At 42.4% G+C, this 17,600-nt stretch overlaps 1 protein-coding gene across 1 annotated transcript; it reads left to right on the top strand.

The window, feature by feature from the left end:
• Positions 1 to 509: 509 nt before the first annotated feature.
• On the top strand, positions 510 to 15,335 carry galnt12 (UDP-N-acetyl-alpha-D-galactosamine:polypeptide N-acetylgalactosaminyltransferase 12). Its single transcript, XM_018731795.2, has 10 exons — positions 510 to 1,657; positions 3,480 to 3,649; positions 6,000 to 6,189; positions 6,531 to 6,716; positions 7,072 to 7,189; positions 7,983 to 8,159; positions 10,688 to 10,819; positions 10,899 to 11,012; positions 12,217 to 12,372; positions 13,343 to 15,335. Exons 1-10 carry the CDS (start codon positions 1,305 to 1,307, stop codon positions 13,478 to 13,480), a joined length of 1,734 nt encoding a protein of 577 aa, XP_018587311.1. The 5' UTR covers positions 510 to 1,304; the 3' UTR covers positions 13,481 to 15,335.
• Positions 15,336 to 17,600: the final 2,265 nt, after the last annotated feature.

Raw genomic sequence — 17,600 nt, 5'->3', positions numbered from 1 at the left:
CTGCGTGAGCCCAGATTACACGTAACAGCTTCCCTGCCTGTACATGAATGACCAGGACAGGCCGGGTCACTCTTTTTTTTTTTTTTAGCTTTAAAATGATACGGCTGAGCTTTTTCAGTACAGCCAGGTAATGCTCTTCGTTACATTCTTCAGCGCGAACACACACACACGTACAGTATAAGTCCTTCAGTTACTGTCATCTTTCCTTTTCGTGCACCTACTCGGTGAGGGGCTCAGGAATTATTAATTTCGCAATGAACTAAAATAGCGCAATGATTTGGCTGTTGACCCGCGCTCATTAAAACAACTTAATGCAGTTAAAAACGCGCATACTAAGTTTTGCTCGGTGTCACTCTTCGAAGAACGAAAACGACACGTCGAGGGGCTGAGCACCGCAGTGAGTGAAAGTCCCAGAAAGGACGCGGCGGAGCGCGCGCCCCCCGTTTCGCGCTCTTTCCCCGCTCCTGTTCTTGACGCGGGGCGCGAGACACCTGTTGACTTCACGGCAGCCGCGCGCACGGACCTCGCTCAAACGCCTCAGATGAAGGAATACGAATAGTAGTTTCTACAGGCGGCGCTTTTTTCCCCTTCTTCTCCATTTTGATAAGGAAAAAAAAAAGTTAATAAAAACAAATTCATAAAACACTGTTACACCATCTGGAGTTTTCTGTCAGAAATTCTGGAGAAAAAAAAAAAAAAAATACATGGACAAAATTGAACGTGAACAAGCCTCCCTACTTCTTTCAACGTTCCCGAAGACACCTCGCCCGGCGGGGAGGACTTATTGAGGGTCTTTATTGCTGTTATGCAGCAAGCCGCCGAGCAGTTTTAACGCGTGTGCGTGATCATTTCGGTTTCACTATGGCATGGGAGCCGCGTCAGTAATGGCGGCGACGGCGGGGCGCACTTCACCCTGCGCATCAACTCAGTGCAGTCCGTGATTTGACCTGGATTATTTAAACCTCACTGCTAATCTCGCAAATTGGCTAAGAGAGTCGTAGAGATAAAAGTGTGAGTGAAGCTTACGCAGTAGGAGTGGGGAGGAGGGGAAGGAGACAGTGGAAGTTGTGAGAAATGAGGAGGAAACGCGACTCGATGGCCGCTCCTACCCTCTCCGTAGGCGTGGACAGCCCGTTTAAATTTAGTCGAAACCTGTTTTGTAACCAGTTTTTTGCTCTTTAAACGACACGTTGATGTTACAGGACGGGATGGAGGGTTTGTGAGGCGGGACACGCAGGATGGGTCTTGTGAAGCACCGCTGATCTCTGCACCAACTTTAGAGAACTTCTCAAAAGTGGAGCAGCATGGCGCTTTTTGGTCGGAGGAGCCGCTCTAAGCTTATGCTCTTCATTTTTGGCGTCTGCGTGGTCGGATATGTGATATTTTCCAGGAACTCGGAGGTGGAGGCGCCCATCAAGCGGGGAATTTCTACGCACGAATACCGCGACAAGGACGACGAGGCACTAAAAAGACCGGTTTATGACAAGCCCCCGCTCGATTTAAACGCTCTGGGTGAGATGGGCAGAGCGGTCAAACTGGACTTGAACGACGAGGAGCAGCGAAAGCAGGAGGAAAGTATAAAAAAGCACCAGATCAACACGTATCTGAGCGACAGGATCTCCCTCCACCGCAGGCTGCCTGAACGCTGGAACCCGCTGTAAGTGGAATGCGAAGGAGGCGGAAGTGTGTCCGCGTGGCCGTCGGCGTCGCTGAGCGAGCGCGCGGTCCCAGTCATGGTTTCCTGTCAAAATCTGATACGACCATCATTTCACTCGTTGTGCACTTCTCGTCACTCATTTCCAAACTTTTGCCTTATGTGGAAGGTTCCAAAACAAAGTTTGTGTAAATTGTGGCAAATTGTATATATTTCACTGTTGGAAAGTTTGTCATCTTCCGTAACGTGTAGGAGCGGGAGTACTCAGGGTGACGTACACAACATGGGGGGTATGTTAGTACATGAGGTTCGCTCATAATATAACTACTAGCAATTGCTTTATATAACTACTTGTACCTCCATCTGTCGAAGTACTTTTTTTTTTTTTTTTTTTTTTTTTTTTTTTTTTTTTTTTTTTTTTAAAAAAAAGTCAGGTGTCTCACTTTGGAAAGTGTCTGCCAAATGAATAAATGTAAACATAGTAGTACTACTACATGATTAACACCAACAACAACGTGAAAGTTTGATACTGATGTGATTTCCCTCATGGGGGTGGGTGTGTGTGTGTGTGTGTGTGTGTGGGGGTGTGTCTGTCTCACAAATCTTTATGCATGACATAGAACACTCAAGCTCATACTGATGTCAGTTTACCGGTGAGCTGGTATGCAATGTTACTTAGTTTGAGGGAAACATGACATAATGTCAGGCTTACCTTGTGCATTTAATGTCGCTGTATAGGTGTCTATAGTATACGTACCTGGGGAGAGAAGATATGCCTATACAAATATATTTATTACATATTGCTCATTTAAAAGCTGTTTGGTAGCCTTAGTTTAAAACAGTAGTCTAACTTGTTCTGTGCCCCAGCAGGGAATTGAGCTGATAAACCTGGGAAAATTAAATGTTGCTCTTTTCCAAATAGGCTGACGCACGTGCACACACACAGACTGAAGCCTAAACTGGCAACACAGGGTGCAAGGCTGGAGGGGGAGGGGACACACCCAGGACGGGACGCCAGTCCACCACAAGGCGCCCCAAGCGGCACTCGAACCCCAAACCCACTAGAGAGCAGGCACAGGCCAACCCCACACCCCCTTGCCTCATGCCCTCTTCAAGTGAATTTCTAATGATAAAAGTGCATAAATAAGACTTAAGTTTTTGCTTAGCAGAAGTAAACAAACACACCCACACAGACTGAAGCCACTTGTCCCAAGCAGGGTTGCAGCAAGCTGGAGCCTAACCCTGCAACACAGGACATAAGGCCAGAGAGGGAGAGTATACACCCAGGATGGGATGCCAGCCTGTCACAAGATACCTCAAGCGGGACATGAACCCCAGACCTGCCAGAGAACAGGACCTGGCCAAGTCCACTGCGCCACCGCTTCCCCCTTTAGCAGTGCTTTCAAAACCTAAAATGACAAAGATTGATATTTTCATCTTGCTACGTTGCAGATGAGTGGCATGAATACTGTTACAAAGTTTCTAGTACCTTTGATTATTAAAGCTTTAAGTAAGATGTTCAGGACAGATGCAAAATACACACACACACCTCGTCTGAAGCGGTTGTCCCATACGGGGTTGCGGGGAGCCAGAGCCAAATCCAGCAACACAGGGTGTAAGTCTGGAGGGAGAGGGGACACACCCAGGACAGGACACACCAATCCATCGCAAGGCACCCCAAGCGGGACTTGAACCCCAGACCCATTAGAGAGCAGGACCCAGTCCAACCCACTGCACCACCGTGCCCCCCAGATGCAAAATAGAATAGTAGAAAAAGTTATACTGTATGGAGAGTACTGAGGTTTTTTCTTCTTTCTTTCTACAGTTGCAGAGATCTCAAGTATGATTACCGCAACCTGCCCTCCACATCGGTGGTGATTGCTTTCTACAATGAAGCATGGTCCACGCTACTGCGTACTGTGCACAGCGTGCTGGAGACCTCACCAGATGTGCTGCTGCGTGAGATCATCCTGGTTGATGACTACAGTGACCAAGGTAACAGAGGATGCTTCTAGTATTAAGAATGCAGGGGTCAGCTGAGTGTCTATTCTGATACTTTGCCTTTCACCTAGGGGGATTGCATAACGTGATGCAGGAGTAGGTTTATGAAAAGATGTGTTGGGGGAGAAGTAATTCAAATCTTCAATTTATAGTGGATGTCTCTCAAGTGGCAATGTTATAGAATGTGTTGCTGGATACAGAAATGAACATGGTAAGGGGGATAACATAAGCAACAGCTGTAGTAAGTTATGCAATAAGGTAGCTGGCAGCTGAGGAGAGGGGGAAAAAAAACTTGGGGTTCCAAGTACCAATGGCTGCCCACACCTGCTGAACATTCTAATAGGAATTACAAAGTTGAAGTAACTAAGTCACAGTTGAAGTGGCAGCTACACTGGTGTCATTAAGTTAAATACCAATTGCTAATATGCTGCCAGCTATAAAAATTTATAAAATTATCACTTTAGTTTCAGAAGAATCATGAGATGGTGAATTGAGCTCACAGATAGCCCTTTAACAGGGCACCTGCAAAGAATCAAGAAATGGTGACCTTGACAATTACCAACCAGTGGGTTGTTTGTTAGAAAGGTGAGGGATGCAGTCAGTCAGTCTTGCCAACAGTTCCACAGTGTTGTGGATGTGTGATTGTATGGACAAGCATCTTGTGGGAGTAACGGGGTGTGATGGCTGTTCTACATGATTGCATAAGCATCAGACAATAGCAGAGAATATCTTGCACGCTGGAAAAAGAATACAATACAAGGTACATTCATGAACAGGTACTCAAGTTTTGTTTTATTTTTGGGGGGTGGGGGGGCTGTTTTACATAGCATGGAGGGATAAGTGGAATGTTTTGGCATTATGCCATCATCAGCATAGGAAAATCTTCATTTTATTTTCATCCTGCGCCTCTTTGAGTGTCAGTTCTGCATTAGCATATTGGATCTTTAGTTCTTGCACACCTGACTTTGTTTGCAGAAGACCTTTTGTATGAATCTTCCAAAGCTATTTTCAATGTCTGGGTGTGATCAGTACTGTAGGCCTTTCTTCTTCAAGATGCTGCTGTATTCCATGACACGAACACCTCCAAGCACACTGCAAAGTGAAAATATGAGTTATCACAATACCAAGATGGAGTTAGTCCCCTTTCATGGTTTACCTAGTCATCAGACCTTAAGAAAAATCCTTCCAATTTTACACAAAGTTCTGGAGTGCTTAGAGTACATTTCCAGTACTTTCATTCTTAAAAGACATTCGTACTGAAAAAACAGACCAAAACACCTGTGCACACATTTCAGAAGATGTATTTTGCACAAAACCCAAAGCTGTTCTGAAGGCAAAAGTGCATCCTCTTACTTGTTCTCCTGATATTCATGTTTGATATTTGTTCTTACTGTGCAATGTTTTATGCTAGAGATTCTTAACTCAGGGGGGTGTGGTGGCGCAGTGGGTTGGACCGGGTCCTGCTCTCTAGTGAGTCTGGGGTTCGAGTCCCGCTTGGGGTGCCTTGCGATGGACTGGAGTCCCGTCCTGGGTGTGTCCCCTCCCCCTCCGGCCTTACGACCTGTGTTGCCGGGTAGGCTCCGGTTCCCTGCGACCCCGTATGGGACAAGCGGTTCAGAAACTGTGTGTGATTCTTAACTCACTTTTTCAAGCAGAATACTACTTCGATTTACTACACTGTAGCACAGCTGTAAGCATATATTTTCTTTGTACAACGGTCAGCAACTTTCATTCTACAGGCTTCAGTTTTAATTGTGCTTTAATTAGCACTTGATTTACACCTGAAACGCTAAATGAGATTTACTATCCATGCAATTACTTTTGTGAAGCAATCAGGAAGGGAGAGTAGAAATCAGCATATTCTTCATCCCCCAGAGGTGAACATGCTGAATGCAGCTCTCTGTATTTACAACTGTGGTGGGCTGTGTTTTCTGATTTCACATTTTTGACCAACTTACTTTTCTAGCTATTAGTTCACTCCCAGGTAATTCCCCTAAATTCAGTACAAATTAAATATAAATAGCTGGTGTCTTTTAAGGGTGTTATTAATGTTTGAAAAGTCGGGATTAGAGTTGGGGTAGCAGAAAGTGACCTGAAAGTGTTGTGGCATTGCAGTCTGAAGGTGTCTGGTTCAAGTCCACCTCTTGCTGTAGTATCCTTGAGCATGGTATTTGCTCTAAATTAATAGAGTAAAGCATACACTGCTTTGTAAATGGAAAAAGTATGTAAAGAAAATATAAACTTGCACATGTGATCTGCAAAGAATTGATACTGACATCACCAATGAGAGTGTTATCTGTTATATGCTTTAGCGTATGTTTTGAAACTCTCTGCTGCTATACAGAACACTTGAAACAGCCTCTTGAGGATTACATCTCCAAGCTGCAGAAAGTGCGACTCATCCGTGCTAGGAAGAGGGAAGGTTTGGTGAGGGCACGACTCCTGGGGGCCTCCATCGCTACAGGGCATGTGCTCACGTTCCTGGACTGCCACTGTGAGTGCCATGAGGGCTGGCTAGAACCCCTTCTCCACAGGTAAGAGTGCCTGGCTGTTTACAGGCCTATCATGGACCAGCCTTCACCTACCTACACTGTTCCTGCACTTACAGTCGGTGTAAAATATTTTACTGTTATTTTATTTGCCTTTTTTTGTAAACTTGCATAGCCCTTAAACTGTAACTGGTAACCTTTTACATCAGAGCAGTGGTTTTATCCTCTGTGGTACCTGCCCATGAATTAGATCTAAGATTCATTATTCCTGTGTTTTTTTAGCATTTTCTTCAGAATGTCTTTTTTTTTTTTTTTTTTTTTTTTTCTCCTCTGGCTGAAACTTAATGTTTAAATTCTTTTGGTGCTCTGATCTGTGCTTTGGCTAGGATAAAGGAGGAGGAGACGGCTGTGGTATGCCCTGTTATAGATGTGATTGACTGGAACACCTTCCAGTATCTGGGCAACTCTGGAGAACCCCAGATTGGTGGCTTTGATTGGCGGCTGGTGTTTACCTGGCATCCGATTCCTGAGTACGAGCAGAAGAGGCGACGGTCCCAAACCGACGTTATCAGGTGTGCCCCTCCACAAAGTTGGTGTGCTGCAACAGCGTTCTGCTGTTTTGCGTCTCAAGCAGAAAGAGGCCACCACCTTAAATAATTAAATCGCTCCCTATGGTCACGCAGACATCTTAAAAGCTTTTCTGTGGTTTTCTTAACTGCCTACTCTCTTTTGGCAAGCAGTGATCCAAGATGTGCTGGAGATACTTGAATTTGAATGTTGTATGACATTAAGCAGAGTATCCATGAATCCTTCAGATGTGATGGCCATCACAAAACTTATGTCCAAGTTAATATGTTCCAAATCCATCAGGCATAAACTCATTTTCTATGGGAATCTGAAAACGATGTGTGCTTTCATCTTCTTTAGGTCTCCCACAATGGCTGGTGGCCTGTTTGCTGTCAGTAAGAACTACTTCCAGTACCTAGGCACATACGATACAGGAATGGAGGTGTGGGGAGGGGAGAACCTGGAATTCTCCTTCAGGGTGAGCTCTTTGACCATGAGATGAGATCCTTCATTATACTTTTATTAGGGTGAGAGAGGTTAAACTGGTAGATATACTGTATGTGACAAGTGGCTGCTGTGTTGGTGTGAACTATTTGGTACTTTTTGCACTGAGGTGTTATTCTGTATTAATGCGGAAAAACTCTTGGTTCAAATCTGCATTCTACTCTTTGTAGGTCTGTATTGTACCATCTCGAATTTTTATCTCTGTAGGTCCATTCTCAGTTTTTCAGTACCAAAATAACAACCTTGTATTACACCAGTGAAAAAGCACTTCATTACTTTTAAAAGGCAATTTTTTGATAGACTTGCTTGTAAATACCCATTATATGTTCTGTTTAGTGGTACAAGTGCCATTTTTAACTTAAGGTCATTTCCCCATGCATGGTACCACAGTAGTCAGTGACTGTATAATGCTGTTGTAGTTCTGTTTGTGCTTGCTCCTTCACACCTTATACATATTGACTTGGCATGTATTCCCCTGCGATACACCCATTAAAACAACACTCAGGAAAATGCAGTCATGTGGTCACAAATGACCTCCATTGTGCAGAAGTAGCAGTTCACTGGTGAGATCTGTGTTGCTTGTTCATTTTTATCCATGTCTGAAATTCGCTTGTGGTGGTATCACTTTGTCATTTCCTTTTTAAAGTTCCCTCTGATACTTTAAATTGTAACTGCCAAAACTCTAGGCTGTTGTTGCTTTGTTACTCGCTATTGAGGAAACATAATGTGTCCTAATTAAAGCCCAAGTGACTTTCTGTCTTGATCAGATTTGGCAGTGTGGAGGCAGCCTGGAGATCCACCCCTGCTCCCATGTGGGACATGTGTTTCCTAAGAAGGCCCCTTACTCTCGCAGCAAGGCCCTTGCCAACAGTGTGCGTGCTGCTGAGGTCTGGATGGATGGGTATAAGGAGCTGTACTATCACCGCAACCCCCATGCTCGTCTGGTAGGCCTCTCACAATATCTGGGGCGGCTTGTATTGTTGCTGGGGAGAAGGATGGAACTCATGGAACAGTGTTTAATTGTTGACTGTGAGGACCTGTATGGGGAAGATGTCTGTGTGCACAGTTGACTTGCACAGTGTTGCCAGTACATTTAGTGTTTTCATCTCTCGACATTATGGTGGCTCATTAAAAAATTTCATCACTCTTCAGATTTTATTGAAGAGTCACCTTGGCTCCCTCCTGAATGGGATGGAGAGAAATCTAATTTTTGTGAAATTTTCTACCACCTTTCTGATTCACGACTGACATCCTTCCAAATCTGACAGTCTGTCTTTATCTGGAGGCTGTTTGCACTGAGGGTGGCCTGGATGAGTAGAGCCACCATTTTTCTGGATTCCTGTTGAACAGCAGTGCCATCCCAGCACACAGCAGCCTGTAACCTGAGTGTGATGGCTGCCCTGTGATTGGGTGACACTTGTGATGCAGGCTGAGGCTCCAAGGTGACACTGGCAGTGTAAAATTACATGGTGACCGTCCTCAAGATAGAGGGGTAGCCTTTATGGGCCACCTGGGACCTCCGGTCAGGCACTGTATTTAAAGCACGCAGCCTGCTAAACAAGGATCGGGTGGCGCTAATGCCTTCAACAGAAGGCTGCGAGCCCTGTTTATCCATGCCAGGCTGAACCTAATCTGCTTCAAGAGTGTTACCTCTCTCCGGGTGGCACCATTGGCAAGCGCCAGGATCCGGATAGGAATTAAATGTGTCCTTTCTTGTCAGGGGATCTCAGTCTCCTTGAATCTTTTATTCACCACAGCAATGGCTGTAATTCATCTTAAGTTGAAAGAGCATGTTGTGTGCCTTGCAGACTCATTTTAGACATTAATAGATTTGTTGCATTGTTAAATTTAATTAAACAAGATTAGGCATTACTGTGTGTTTTTGATAATAAAGCATGCAAACCACTTCCCAGTCACATTCATAAATAATTTACTTGTAAGCATTAGAGTACTCGGAATTGTACAACAGACTGTGTGTTTATATGCCCTCTTGGTGTTCACAGTGCTACTCTTAAATTCTGGCAGTTCTTGGTTTGGGGTTCAGGTTTATGAGGTTGTAATTAAATTAATTTTTTTTCTTCCTCCCCTCTTTTAGCTGTCTTTTAATTTCGTTATAGCCATTTACCGCATTTTTTTTTTTTTTGTATTACCACATACAAATAGGAAGGGTATACTCAGGAAAACACCTCCTTCATGTTGTATGTCATATGTTCCTATTCACTTTATGCGCTGGAGGTGTTGCTGGGATTGGAGGAGAGTCTTTTGCCCAATTACTCCTGTATAGGTGCCCCGTTGGCTATAGACATTTCTGAGAGCAATGAATAAGAGAACAGCCATCTCATCTACCAAAGGGACACCAGGTCATGTTGTTCCCTTGGCCTCCACAATGGCATTGCCCTTTTCATGGGATCTCAGATTGTGCCTGAGTCTCTGAAGATCACTCGCCAAACCTCCGTTGGGCCCGTAACATACCGTGTCCTCAGCCGGGGTTTCCCACTTTGAGATGATCCAAGTACTACCTAATTAAACACAAGTTCCCAGAGTCTGGGCCCCATTTGTCATTGTACAGAGAATGTGGAAGCCTGGCCAGCAGGGTGCTGTTTCCAGCAGATGTTTTGCAGAAGCACTGTCCTCAGCATGCCATTATTCATGGGTAACATTCTCCAAAGCCTGCACTCGAGTCACAGGCAGAGAGGATAAATCAAGTGTGAGCTTTGATGAGAAGGCCACCACAGTATAACATCCTGTGAAAACAAGTGGGGAGAAAAACATGTTTGCTACTCTATGTAATGCTGTGAAATTGGTTTTGTTTAACTGCAGGCCATTATTACTGCAAAACAACGAATCTGATGTTTGTGTTTTGTGGTGTGGCGGTAGGTGGCGCTGTTGTTGGCCGTTAGAATGAGGCAGCGTTACTATGGTTGCATTACATTAGCATGGCACGAAAACAATGAATATTAGGTGATTAGTGGGATTGTCAAAGTACTATGGAGCTAGTCTGTGTATAAAACATGGATATAAACATTTTAACTTTAGCTCTTGATTGAAATTAGAGTATGCATCAAAGCCACAGTATGGATTTTTTTCTTATGAAAACCCAAATGATCAAACACTATATGTATAATACCCTGGCATTTTGTTTAGAATGCGTGGAAAACATCTGTTCAGTGAGTGGTTCAGTACATGATGTTATCTTGCATTCCAGTGTATGTTTAATTTATAATGATAGAGATTAAGTATTTATATAAAAAGTTTGTCCTGAGAAAATCGGTGACTTGTGTCATTTAAATAGATTGTTTATAAACCACTTGTTTCTCTGCCCATTAGAGTTCAGTCAATGTTAGCAGCATGTTTACTACAGAATGTGTTGATTGGCATAAATCTACAGGTATTTGCTCTGTGACTCTATAACTGATCCCATCCTCAGTAAATCAGAGTGTACTCACTCCTGCATTTGTGTGTGACATTTCAGGAGGCTTTCGGAGATGTGACCTCCAGGAGGAAGCTCAGGCAGCAGCTGGGTTGCAAGGATTTCAAGTGGTACCTGGAGAATGTCTACCCTGACTTAAATGTCCCAGAAGACCAGCCAGGGATGTTTGGCATGGTGAGCTAGGGTGCTATTGACCTGTAGAGAGACTGACTGACTCCCTCAGTCACTCACTCATCCTTTTCTCTGTCTCCAGCTGAAGAACAAAGGGATGCAAAACCACTGCTTTGATTACAACCCCCCTGAAGAACACAAAGTGGTGGGTCATCGAGTCATTCTTTATCCGTGCCATGGCATGGGTCAGAACCAGGTAGGGCATGTCTCATTCTGGTCCTGTGATATCTATACATCGGGTAACAGTACAGTTTGTTCCTTTAGGACTAGTAGGGGATGAATTTCCTGTAGTGGTTAGAGCTGTGGTCTTTTTAAAAAAAAAAAAAAAAAAAAAAATTGATTCACATCCCAACTCCTGCTATAGTACTAATCTTGAATTGCTCCACTAAGACTACCCTACTATATATGTAATTGTATTCATATTGTAATATGATTGCTACTAGTCTCGTGAAGACTAGTAGGTCTTATTTTGGTCGGTTCCTGTCCTGATACCCAATGTGGCCGTCGTTTTAAAACACAAGCTAGCATGTTAGCACTGAGCTGGTCATATAATCTGTCTTGAAGGCCATTTAAATAATGCAGTTAAGAGAGGAGTTAAAGATGTGAGCAAATGAAGTTCAGGTCTGAAATGGAGATGAGGCTTGCAGCATTTCCTCTCCTAGAAATTTCCATCTTCTGAGAAGACTGCACATGTTGTCCACTTCTTAGCATGTTTAGTAGCAGAATTGTGCAAGATGTGTTAAGGCCAACCTTCAGCAACAAGGTAGTATTAACTTGAGTTTTAGGATTTGAGCATCTAGCTTAATGGGTGCAGAAGTGAAAGAAGAGGGATTTAACAGAATGGCTCATCTGCCATTAAAGCAAAAGGCAGGTGTCTCATGTCACTAATTTGCTGTGTACCTCTCCAGTAGGTAATATGTGAACAGTTCTTTCATGGTGAATAAAGCTGGACTGTCACTGGAAAATTATGTGAAGCAGTGGCTTTCACAGAGGAAGCGAGGAACTCGCCTGCACTTACATCTTGTTTAAACCACTATTTTTAGAGGTTCTGCATGCACCTTTGTTTCGAACTGTGGGTGACTGCTTCACATTTGCCTTCAGAAAGCACTCAGTCCAGAGGCTGAGACTTGCATTAGGGCATTTGTGATGTCATTTGCCCGTAAAGATTTAATGGCAGGAAGAACTCTCTAAATAAATGAAAATGAAAGCATTCCGCCACATTTCAACAGGCCTCGTGAACAGGGTCTGCTCGGCCACGTTGACTATCCTCAGTGATTTGTCATTCTCTTCGAAAGTTATCGGGCTGCGGTTTGCCTTTGCTTGGTGTGTGTTGGTCTTGTGGTTGGTTGTGTGATTGGAAGAACTACTAGGAACATGCATCCATTTACTTCTTTCTGCAGTTCTTTGAGTACTCCAGTCAGAACGAGATTCGGTACAACACGCGAGAACCATCAGGCTGCGTCACGGTGGACTCTGGGACTGATTACCTGACGGTGCAGCTGTGCAGCAAGCCCAGACAGCCTGTGCCTGAAGAACACAAGTTTGTTCTGAAAGAGGTGAGTCTGCCAGCAGGGGGTGCAGCAATTAAGTGTGTATGCAGATAAGCTGAAAAAGTAGATAACATTTAAGAAATATTCTAATAGTGCTGCAAATCAATGAATTCCAAAGCCTAACTATATATCATTGTTTTTGGCAAGATTTTAAATAAAGTATATAGTTTAGGAATAAGATCTGTCATATATCACCTTAACAATTTTCATATTTAACACAATTATATCACTGAGTTCACATTGCCCAGGATGTTTTCTGTTTTATAGTAATGGGATTTAAGTTTGACATTATTGACAGCAATCCTGCAGTGTTGTTAGATGGCCAGAAATGCATCTGCTGCTTTGACAAAGTGTTCAGTGAGTTTATGAAGTGATCGGTGTGTTTGAACTGCCTACTTCTCCCATCCTGAGGCAGGAGAGCAAACTCGGGGAATTAATCACACATGACAGCAGGACACCCCAGCTTCTTAATATGCAACACATAACTACTATTCTTGCTCTTTGAGTTACCTTAATCAGTGCATATTTACACATTTACATCGGAAATAACTGACAGTAATTTGTGGTGCTGTTTGTTAGGTGGGTTGGTTGCTAAGGATATATGTAAATAAAGCTGCTGAGTTTAATAGTACATGTATGCCTGCCACTGCTGTCTTCGCAAGCCTTCTGGCACCGTATCTGTTCTATCATCACTATTGTTGTGTTATGCATGACTAAAAGTATACAATATAGAGGCAAATGAGAACAGTGAGACATTGAAATACCGTTCTACATTTCTTTTTGTATATGTGTGTTTGGGCTATTGTATGATTCTCTAGGTATGTCAGTAAGTCAAGGTTGATTCACACCCCATTTATAACCAATGGCTCTGACCTTTGGCCCTGATGCTGCTTCGGCATTCATTTGTGTCCCGGTTATTTTTGTCACCTTTTCCCCCCAGTGTATAAGTTGTGTGTTTGCATCCTCTCTTCTCCAGGATGGCACCCTCTACCATGTGGTGACAAACAAGTGTGTGGAGGCTGTGCAGAAGTCCAATAGTGGTGGGCCTGCTCCAGTCCTCAGGCCCTGCTCTGACTCTATCTATCAGAAGTGGTTCTTCATGGAGAGGACATAGCCCAGCAGTTGGGTTGAGAGCATGGGACACAGGCTAAGCTTGGGACATCCTGCTGCTGATCTCCAGTGGTATCCTGAAAGGTAGCTCAGATGACAGTGTCCTTGGCCTGTGTTCCCTGACACTACTTCTCCTGGCAGGTCTATTGAAATAAGGAGAAAGATTCTGTGGATAACGTAATCGGAGCAAAGTGACCATAAGTTTACAGTCTTAAGAACTGATTTTTCTATGAAGTGCACTGTGATGGGCATGAAGGACAATGATGTTGGCATTAATTACAGTCTCAACATTTCATGTCTTATTACCCATTTTCTTTACTGCAGTTTGGAGTACAGCTACTGTTGTGCTGCTTTTTTTGCACGACATTGTCTTTGCTTGTTCTTTTGAAGTCTACTTCTTTTTTAGACTCACCTGTCTTTGGAAAACAGCCTGCTGCGAGATATTTTTGGAGATGGAATGAATGGTGAGCCACCCACAGTAGACCATTAGTTTATCATGTCAGGGTAGAACTCCGATTTTAAAAATAACCCCTAGGTGGCGGTGATGTCAATATTTTTTGTTTAGGCTCACGTTAAGTCCTTGGATTGTTAATGATACATACATCGTGGGGGGGCTTACTTTCTTTGGAAGACAAGAGGTTTAAACTTTTGCAAAAGACTACTACTACTAGAGTACTCAGTGGGAAGGGTTGTTCTTTTATAGTCCTTACATGACTTTTACTACTGAGCTTCTGCTGAATAATAAGAAAAGAGTGATTAATTTGGGAAATTGGGCTGCTAGGGCTATGATAATGAAGGTTTTCTCTTTCAACCAGACTGATAGACACACAAAAGATGATTGAACAGTGAAGGGAATATACAATGTGATGCAGACACAGCTTATATAAAACTATATATATATATAAAATATGTTGAAGTGCCGTTAGAGAATTGATCAGCTGTTGTATTCAGTTGCTGCAAAATAACTTGTTTTATATTTGATTCTCTGAAGAGAAATTCGGTTAAGGTGGTGCGACAGCAAGAAACTGGAAAGCCATTAACTGTCCAATATTACCCAGAGTCCTGTCTCTGCAGTTCTTTGAGTACTCCAGCCAGAACAAGGTCCACTAGAACATGCAAAAGGGTTTTTTTTTCCTAAATTTAACAGAATGATCAACTTGACCATCAGTTTTAAAGATGATCCTTTCTCTTGATTCCTTGAAACAAATATTGTACAGACTAAGTGCCTTTTTTCCCCCAAGTCTGAGGATAACTTAATCCTGCACTCCTCAACTCTGATTATTTGATAAATATTTTTAAACCATAATTTATTATGGTGCTAAGATATTCAGACTTTATTTGGCTGACATCTCAAAACCTCACTGTGCTCCCTGTGCATTAGCACACATACAGGAAATGAGGGAGAAGCCACACCCATTGTGGCTTCCAGCATTTTAGATGGATTTTTTTTTTTTTAAAAATGGTTATAAGATTGTGTAGAGGGTGAAGTGGGTAGTTCCTTACAATTATGCTAATCTCTGCTGGGAGAGCTCACTTGTAGAAAGCAGAACCCGCAGCACCTCACAACCTCTAAAAGCAATTTCAATGCTGTCTGCTAATGTACTGCTGCAGTGTGATGCAAAAAGAAACCCATTTGTTTCATGTGGAGAGGACATAGAAATGGTGTACAGTTCATGTTCTGTGTTTGCAGGCTGCACATTTTCAGATACTTTGTCACTGTTTTCTAGTAAGAAGTGCATAGTACCCCATCCAAGTATGGTGTATACAGATTTGAAGTTTGGAATAATATAAATCAGCATGCTGGAATTCATCTGCAGGCGGACTAATTATTTATAACACTGGTGTTCAAGTGACCTTATTGAGTATCAAGTATGACTTTTAACTAGATTTTTTAGAATTATTTGGAATAAAGATTATTGCTAAGTGTAAGATATTATGGATAAACTTTCTAATTGAGTCTTGTTTACATGAAGTATATTTTCAGATGTGCTTTGTGTTAAAGATGGACCTTTTTTCAATTTTAATATGATTAAAAAAAATTTTTGTACCTCTGCTACCTTCCATGTGTTGTCATCTTTATCAGTGTTGCAGCGTGACACATCCTTTGACAGAGTGATGTCCTGGAACCTTGCTGTTTGGACTCCATTTCTTTTTGCTCTTGATCCAGTGGGAGATACAGTATTTAATTTATATACAAATCTGGTTAGTTACAGTGAGAACAAAATTAATAAAATAGTTTATACCAAGTCTTCCTGCTCTAGAATCTCTCCGCACCACCCTGGAGTCATTTTTAATTACTCATTCATAATGCCTTTTGCACTAGACTTTTATTCTGTGTGTGGGCTGCTTCCTCCCCCTCATTTGCCTGTCCCTCTCTTCAGGAGGGATTAGCCCTTGCAGTTGTCTTCTTACAAATACTTAAGCTTAGGCAAAGAGTTTTGCCCTTTGCTGGGACATTGTATTTAAGATGCCATGTTATGAAAGGAGATGACAAATCTCAGATCTCTAAGGAAATCTAGAGATGATGGGCAAAAGACCGATGCGGATGGCGCTGCTTCGTCTATGAAGGTACATCATCGGAGCACCTCGGACATGAGGGGAGAAACTGCTTTGCCTGACTCTCAAGTCACTAGAAGGAGTCCTCCCAATGTTAGTTATTTGCTTTAGAATATGTTAATATTCGTTTGACAGATTGCTTGAATTTGAACGGGAGCAATTCTCCACAAAAGCATGTCTTGTTCTTACTGTTAGTATAATGTGGGAGGTGGTCTCTGCAGCTGGCCAGTGCCTTCCTCATGTTCCTAGAATTCACCTGGAAAGACACATTTACGTCACTTGTGTTCTGGACCAGATCCAAGCGACTGGTTCCTGCAATGTTAGAACAGTGTCTTTTTATGACATGGATTTAGAAATTAAACAGAAGCATAAGTAACAAGGTCCAATATCTGTAGTGTCTGTGGAATCATGAGTTCAAAAGGAAAAAGAAGAAAATGTACATAAAATGCGGACTGGAGCATGAGATACCTTAAGTTATATAAATCTGGTGAACCTGAGCAATGAGACAACGCAGTGGATGTCGTGCAAGTGCTGTATCTGCCCCTATTCTGGGCTGGATCCCAGAGAGGCGCTGTGTGGGGACGAATACACACCGGAGCAGTGATGCAGCATAAAATGAATTGGGGCTGCTGAAAATAGTAATTTTAAAAGTGTATTTTATATATATTTCTTTCCGCTAAGATAGACTACAGAGAATCTTTGAGAATTTGAGGACTAAGCATAGCTATAAAACTGCCCAGCATATGTGGGGATCTTGGTAATGAACACGTGGTCTGTTGTTCCATTTTGTAGCAGTAAAGTAAATAGCGGCAGTAATAGCAGCAATACTGCAGTCCTGTATGACAGTCAGTCTAAGTGCTCTGCTAAATGTGGAGTAACTCACTGAAATTAGTCAACCTGCATTATTTAGTTTTTCCTTTGATTTGGCTGATTTAACCATTAGCCTTTTTGGAATTTCCCTGGAGTTAAGGGGAAAAAAGCATCACTCTTACTGCTATTTTCATGTCAGAAAGATGGAACAGTCGCATTATAAATGTTAAACGGTAAATAAATTTCAAGCAAGCATTACAAAATGCATGCCGTGTTCTACACCAATGGAGGTTATCCAAATTGTTTGTACTGTAGTTCTGTATTTTACATTTTCACTGGGATTTTTTTTTTTTTTTTTTGAGGAAGACAAAGACGAATAAGTTATAGGGGTCTCAGCCTCTGTGGTATTCTCAAATTCTCAGGTTATTCTTGTTGTTTTCTTATAGAGAAGACTGTTTTAGTGGATTGTGGGTCCTTGCCAATATTAGTTATGACCTCAGTCTAATACATTGTGTTTCTTGATTGTCAGTAAATGGTTTTGATCATACATACTGTGTTTTCAGTTACACTGCAGTTAATTGTTATTTACAGAATATTCTTGGTTTTGATAAGTGTCCTGCAAGCACTGATACAATTATTTTATTACTTTCTTGAATATCCTTTTGCCTTACTGTTCATGCTCTGATAATCATAGTTATTAGTCTTTCTCATTGTGTAAGTCATGTTACAGTATTTCTAAAAATAAAACTGTGCTCTTC

Source organism: Scleropages formosus, chromosome 23 (genome assembly GCF_900964775.1).
Source record: "Scleropages formosus chromosome 23, fSclFor1.1, whole genome shotgun sequence".
In the NCBI taxonomy this organism is placed as follows: Eukaryota; Metazoa; Chordata; class Actinopteri; order Osteoglossiformes; family Osteoglossidae; genus Scleropages; species Scleropages formosus.
This window is presented reverse-complemented; position numbering and strand designations above follow the sequence as displayed.

What these genes read in the sequence shown, in the direction of transcription:
- galnt12 (XM_018731795.2), top strand. Translation starts at nt 1,305, where the DNA reads ATGGCGCTTTTTGGTCGGAGGAGCCGCTCTAAGCTTATGCTCTTCATT. An exon ending in AGCCAGGGATGTTTGGCATG is followed by an intron (nt 10,820 to 10,898) that starts GTGAGCTAGGGT and finishes CTCTGTCTCCAG; the next exon opens with CTGAAGAACAAAGGGATGCA. An exon ending in ACAAGTTTGTTCTGAAAGAG is followed by an intron (nt 12,373 to 13,342) that starts GTGAGTCTGCCA and finishes TCTCTTCTCCAG; the next exon opens with GATGGCACCCTCTACCATGT.